Raw genomic sequence first — 6,657 nt, 5'->3', positions numbered from 1 at the left:
AGTCATAGTAAATCTCTAGAAAATAAAAAAGTATTTCAAATTAACAAAAACTCGTGTTGCACCAAAGAGCATTTTGAATCAACTCAACGTTCTTCCAATGCGATATAAGCCAAATGTCAGGTCTGATGGGCCTGACAGCACTGTGACGATAATTAAACTGAATATGGAGGTGAGTGGCGAGAAGCAAACAAGTAAAGGGGCATGAAATCATTGACATACAGTTCAAGAGTGATAGGATTAATACAACAGTTTCAGCATTTCAATAAAAAGAGAACTTGATAAAACACTTAGATGAAAACTAAGAGGTACATCACTACAGAAATGATGACATTGATGGAAAAGGGTAATATATATCCCTCTTATGTAAAAACATAACCTCCCTCAAATAATACCACAACTAAATAGGAATGCGGGAGACATAAAATTTAACAAATGAAGAAAATAAAACATTTGGACGGACGAAAAATTGTTTTCGAGCCTAAAATTAATAGAGAAGATGACAGCAACTCACCAAGAGACGGGGAGAAACTCATGATGGACTGGTAACCTAAATATTTCCAATTCGCCCTTAAAAGCACCGTTGACGTGACAGGAAAATATGATCAAATAGTTGAAAAATCCAAAATCGTTCACGAAAATACAAAGAACAATAGATAAATGATTAAATTAAGAATTCATCCGTAAAAAAACACGGATAGCTTCGACACTAGCACCTCTACGCTACTCAACTTTCTACACTGCTACTGCTACCACCGCAACCGCAACCCCAAACCCCAATCTTCCGCTTCTAGACTCATACCAGCTATATGACTAATTTAGAGGTACGTATCTCTGACAAAATGCCCATACAATTCATACATGTCCCGGAGATATTGGAGTCTATTATCGGAGAAAATTGTTTCACCGCACGTTTACCTAGCAATAATCAAATTGCGTTCATTTGATGCAAATCAACGTGACAATCAGATAATTCTTGTGCAGATATATATTTTTCATGCCTGTTGTATTCCATAAATGTACAATGCTAGTCTCCAGGCATGCTTCACTCCTGAAAATCGAATATAGATGTACCACCGAATCGAATGCAGATCGGCGACATTCCGAACATTCCTTTGTTTATACGCTCAAAATCACAATATTTTAGATATGTTATTTTCTTTCTGTGTAGTTTGCTTCACTGAAGCTTAATTCTTTTACGTTAAAGTGCTTTCATGAGCAGGGTCGTGGATGAATTACGACTGCGAGTCTTACTTCTTGACTGTGTTGGTATTGTGTTGTGCTGGTCAGAAGGAGCCGTGGTGGAAAGAAGCAAGAGGAAGGCCTAATGTCAGACAAGACAAGACAGCGTTATCCCTTCCACGCCAATTGCTTTTGAGACCCTACAGACGCCGAATTTCAGTTTTTGGTTTTGGCTAGCAGTCACTCTGGAACGCCGTGGACGACGCATGCAGTACCAAGACTTTGAAAAGGGAAAAGAAGAACTGTGAATGGGGACACTTCAGAGGCTAGGTCGCCCCTGTTCAAAATAAACAATTGGTCCATGACTCATGATGGATAGAGTTGTGAGTGGTCATCTTCTCCACATTGTACTTCTGCGCCTAGTGCGAATGTGACATACCCTCCAGAGCAAGATTATAACAAAGTCAAAATGGAGTCCTTTGTTCATCAGATGAGTGGTATGCAATTAAAAGATGATGGTGCTTCTGTTGGTCCAGCTACTGCTTTGCATTTACCAGAGTCTGGTTATGGATGTATCATCCAGCGGACTGTTGATCAACAAGGAAGATCTTTTTCTAGCAGTGCTGTGTCGTGTTCCGAGGCAGGACTTTCAGGACTGTCATTAAATCATCTAACTTCATCTCGTTCCCTTCCTGTTAATACCCCTATTAGTTCTTTGGCTGGAGATAATAATGCAATTTACCGTAAACATGATGCTCGTAAACATGTTGGTGCCATTGAAAGCTTTGCAATTGAAAATTGCTCTCATACACCTCAACCTCAAATTGATTACAAATTATATGAACGTGGGAACATAATAGCAGCATCCAAGTATGCTAAGCCTACCCCGAAGATGATGGAGTCTGTTTTACCGTTACCTTCTAAAATGACTGATAAGCTTCCATTGGGGCAACCACCGTACCGTCCTGGCAACTTGTCAGACTCAAGCAAATATTATGCTGGGGCAGGAGGTAGCCCAACTCATAGCATAAGCCTAAGTGTTTCAAGCAAAGACTCAGTTCAATCCAACAGCCCTCGGGCCAGCATATCTGGTGGTCTCTATGAAAGTGTCAGTGCCAAAGGAAGCATGAGCGTCGCATGCCCAGTCTATGAAAATTTAGACATGTATGCGAACAAGTCTTCTACCAACCATTACTATCAACATTCATCTACTGATAGTGGCAGTGGTGGATTGCCAAGTTATGAATCCAGCTACCATAAGGCACAACCACAGGTTCCTGCTGGAGTGAAATACAATCCTCCAAACAAGTACCCACCATATGAAGCACCCCCTGTGTATGAAAATATTCAAAATTTTCATCAGCATCCTCAAGGCTCTACCTCACATTCCCGCAACTACTCTCCGAGCAGAGCAGCTCCACAAGTTGCCTCGCCTTCGCTTTCTGATGGTAGACAGACAGCACTCCCAGTCGTTTCACCCAACCACACTCAACCACATCATTGTACTTACTATCCACCCTCTGTATCGTCTAAAACTATTTCATCACAACCTCCACTGAATTATCCAAACAGCAATCATAGCAACAGTGGAATGTTACCACCACCTCCCCCTTACAACAATGGTGCAGCCCAATCCTATATGAATTCATCAATCTCAAACGGGTATGGCTCCCCTCGCCATCAAAACCATCTATATGCTCCAGTATCATCACGGCTAATTCCAGGATCGGTTGGAACTATGGGAACAGTTTCAACACTAAGTGGCAGTGGGGACTATGTTGTGATGTCAGGTGTTGCTAATGCAATCAGTTATCAGAGAACAGCCACTTCTGGAGTTGCAAGTGTTCCCAGTTTGAATGATCCACCACACAGAGTAAGTACAATGTAACTTTGTAAAAAAAAAAATTATATTTGTGTACACTATAATAATAAGTATATTATTACTGATTATAATATGATTGCTACTCGTTTTGTCTTATGGATCTCTTCTTTGCTGATAGAAATTTATTTCAATTGCAGAGTGAAGGAAGCAGTAGCAACAATAGTAGCCCTTGTCCCAGTCCTCTGGCTCACCAAACACAACCACCTCCATTGCCACCTCAACCTCCACCCAGTCATCATCTTTCTCATTGCCTTAGCAAAGTGAAACCTATTGCAGGATCTGGCAAGAATTTACTTCCCTATAATGTTACTCCTCCTCGGCCAATGGTAAACCAACTCAATTCTCAATAGAATAAAATATTTCCTTTAGCATCATGTTATTTGCTAATCTTTCCATGTTAACATTTTAAGGGCCCTACTGAAGCTGAGCGAAAAATTGAAGAATTGACCAGGCAATTGGAAGAAGAAATGGAGAAACAGGAAGAAGAGGGAGAATACTTTGGTTAGAACTCAGTTCATGTTTGTTACTAATTAAAATACTGCCAATGTATTTTTTTTTTCAATCAATTATTTCATATCTGCAGGTATTTGCCATACATGTGGAGAAAAAGTGACGGGTGCCGGGCAGGCATGCCAAGCAATGGGAAACCTTTACCATACAAATTGTTTTATATGCTGCTCTTGTGGTCGAGCCCTTCGAGGGAAAGCATTTTACAATGTGCATGGCCGAGTATATTGTGAAGAAGACTATATGTATTCTGGCTTCCAGCAGACAGCCGAGAAGTGTGCAATTTGTGGGCATCTTATCATGGAAATGATACTGCAAGCCATGGGTAAATCATACCATCCAGGATGCTTCCGTTGCTGCATTTGCAATGAATGTTTGGATGGGGTTCCTTTCACTGTTGATGTTGACAACAAAATATATTGTGTCAACGATTATCACAGGTATACTCACATTAATTTCAATATCTATCTTTGTATTGTTGGCTGAACCCATTCATAATTTATTGATTCTTATTCCTAAACAGGATGTTTGCGCCAAAATGTGCTGCTTGTGGTAAAGGAATTACGCCAGTTGAGGTAAAATATTTCAAATCATACTGCCTGTTTTTGCTGCTAAGTGTGTCAACATATATTTAAAATTTATTTATTAATTGCAGGGCACTGAAGAAACTGTTCGAGTAGTGTCCATGGATAAAGACTTTCATGTTGATTGTTATATTTGTGAGGTTAGTGTGTCTATTTTCTCTATATTTTCATGCTTTTTTTGCTTTTACTTTAATGCTAAAATTCTGATTGTTGCAGGATTGTGGTCTTCAGCTCACCGATGAACCTGATCAACGCTGCTATCCTCTAGATGGTCATCTTATGTGTCGGTCATGTCATATTCAGCGTTTAAACCATCTCCCTCGCCAGTTCCAAGTACCTGTAAGTAATTTGCACTTTTATAATATGCAATGAGCTGAATTTCAGTTTTGTTTGTAATGTAATTTTTTGTTCCCTGTTTTTGCCTGAAATGTAGGGTGTTCCTGCAAGTTATCAGTACTTGGGCTGAAGAAAGGATGGTGTAATTGAACTATGCCTCTGCACATCCTGAATGCATGGGAAACAGATGATCAATCGAATTGCAATTGGTTAGAATTGCTGCCATTCTACTGCATTCTCGAAACCAGTTGTGATAAAATAGCATTTGTTGTAATAATGGTGCTCCATCCTCTGCATTATATTTATGAATACTGGATTGGCTCCAATTCAGTTTTTGTTCGTTTTTTGCTTTCACCTCTCTTTGTTTCCTCTTTTGTTCTTGGGACCTGATTTGGTTGTTTTGTTTCCTGGCAAAACAGCATTGTGATGGGTTTGTTTATGTCTTTTAAATATTTGCATATTGATTGAATTCTCTTTTATTGGTATGAAGTTGTTTGAGTTTTAGCGACCAATTTCATCCATGGTATTTTATTTTTATTTTATTCTTTCCAAATAATGCTAGCTTCACTGTAAATCTAATGTTGCATCATGGGGATTTTGACATGTATTATATGATTAAATGTTATTTATTATATATATATTTGCGCATGTGAAGGAGTAAGAACTGTTAATACATTTCCATTTCTTAGTATCTTAAGAAGTAATTTTAATATCTATCTGTAAAACTTGAATCAGATTTTATCAGTCATTTTGATCATGGATATGAAGAAGACTTTGGTGCTTTGATTGGTGCCAATTTTATTAGAGCTTTACTGCATTGAATTGCACCTAAGATATTTTTTTTTTTCATTGTGATCTATAACTCAGGTTGAAACTCTCATAATATCTATCTGGTAAGCCTAACGAATGACAAATCTTATGCTTAGGGACTGACCATAAATCAATTGATTTTATCTCTGAAAATATCAAGAGTGGAACATTCGTATTGCTTATTGCGCATGAAAAGTTATGGTAGTTCAACATTGACTCCTTAGCTATCAGGTCTGTGATCTGTTTTCTGATTGCGTATTTTAGTTGTGCCATGATGTATTTGGCTTCCTTTGTGTTATTAATGGGCTTTTCTTTTATGTTCTATTTCTGATTCCACTGTCATTGTCATTGTTAGTGGTTTTCACCAAGTTCACAGTCAAGTCAAGTATACTACAGCACTACTTACTTTGTCAAACCCAAGTAAGAAAACTGTTATGATGTTATTTACTGTACATAAACTCTTATTGAGTTTAATCCAGTTGTCTTCTTGCAATTCACTGCTTTATTATTTCTTAAAAAATACAATTTTCTGTGATGTTATATTTTCCCTGTGCTTGGAATTTTTCCTTTCAAAGAAATATTTATGTTTTTCTTATCCAGTTTAGCTTTGGTGTACTATCTTTTTCTTCTGTGGATACAATTTCTATTTTCTATGTGTCTTTTTCTTTTTTAATCAAAAGGAAATTTAACTATCAACTGTCAGATTCAATTTGTGTGTGTGAAGCTTTCCTATGTTTATTGGTCAGATTGCAACTAAAGATTTTGGAACTGTTGCTTTTCTATCTAATTATTGTTTTAAGAACCTTTATTTGGTGGTTATCCCAATACTCTATCTAATGTATCCGATGCTCATTGAATAAAATTTATGAAATGTGTATGTCACACACTGCATGATTAGGACTTTAATTATGTCGGATTTTATGTGTAGCAATTTTGAAGTCATAGAGCTACTGTAATTGTTGATATGGTTCTACATTTGTAAAATCTCTTTGTCTCTTTATCTTGATAAATGAATCTGCTTCTAGATGTTAGAAATCATTGTATATTGCATTTTATTACATGTCGGTGCAGTAGCACCTGCGACTAACTAGTATGTAGCTGGTTCTGCATTTATATTTAATTCTAGATTTATTAATATGAAATTGATTCAGAAATTGTGCCAGTCAACATTTCACTTTTAAGAATGCCTCTTTTCTTGAAGATTTTGTCTGTTATGTTCCTACAAAGTACTAAGTGACATGGCACCATCTATTATATCCATCCCAGTTTTATCATCTCTTTCGGTTTAGATATGGCACTCTACGGGAAACATCTGGAGGGTCCCCTGTCTAGAGGGTCCCCCTGAATATTTTATTATTT

The 6,657-nt window shown here is 37.5% G+C and overlaps 2 protein-coding genes across 5 annotated transcripts in view; one reads left to right on the top strand and one right to left on the bottom strand.

The window, feature by feature from the left end:
- LOC113203319 (pantothenate kinase 3) overlaps positions 1 to 725 on the bottom strand; it is a 13,982-nt gene extending 13,257 nt beyond the window's left edge. For 2 of the 4 annotated variants that reach the window (XR_008011291.1, XM_026417962.2), the window contains exon 1: positions 512 to 724. The gene's annotated coding sequence lies outside the window, so the exon portion shown is untranslated. Of the gene's footprint in view, positions 1 to 511 lie in introns of all 4 variants that reach the window. The other 2 variants (XM_026417979.2, XM_026417970.2) reach the window with 2 other exon arrangements.
- A 28-nt stretch (positions 726 to 753) lies between these two features.
- LOC113203693 (LIM domain-containing protein jub) lies at positions 754 to 6,651 on the top strand. Its single transcript, XM_026418491.2, has 8 exons — positions 754 to 3,052; positions 3,199 to 3,387; positions 3,472 to 3,562; positions 3,645 to 4,008; positions 4,092 to 4,143; positions 4,224 to 4,292; positions 4,369 to 4,491; positions 4,586 to 6,651. Exons 1-8 carry the CDS (start codon positions 1,649 to 1,651, stop codon positions 4,616 to 4,618), a joined length of 2,325 nt encoding a protein of 774 aa, XP_026274276.1. The 5' UTR covers positions 754 to 1,648; the 3' UTR covers positions 4,619 to 6,651.
- Positions 6,652 to 6,657: the final 6 nt, after the last annotated feature.

Source organism: Frankliniella occidentalis, unplaced genomic scaffold (genome assembly GCF_000697945.3).
Source record: "Frankliniella occidentalis isolate FOCC.00 unplaced genomic scaffold, Focc_3.1 Scaffold78, whole genome shotgun sequence".
Taxonomy (NCBI): domain Eukaryota; kingdom Metazoa; phylum Arthropoda; class Insecta; order Thysanoptera; family Thripidae; genus Frankliniella; species Frankliniella occidentalis.
Note: the sequence above shows the minus strand (reverse complement) of the source record. Positions and strands in the feature narration are given on the sequence as shown.

Excerpts from the sequence above, each read along its gene's own strand:
- LOC113203693 (XM_026418491.2), top strand. The coding sequence starts at position 1,649 with ATGGAGTCCTTTGTTCATCAGATGAGTGGTATGCAATTAAAAGATGAT. Across the intron at positions 4,009-4,091 it reads TGTGTCAACGATTATCACAG|GATGTTTGCGCCAAAATGTG; the intron begins GTATACTCACAT and ends ATTCCTAAACAG. Across the intron at positions 4,492-4,585 it reads CTCGCCAGTTCCAAGTACCT|GGTGTTCCTGCAAGTTATCA; the intron begins GTAAGTAATTTG and ends CCTGAAATGTAG.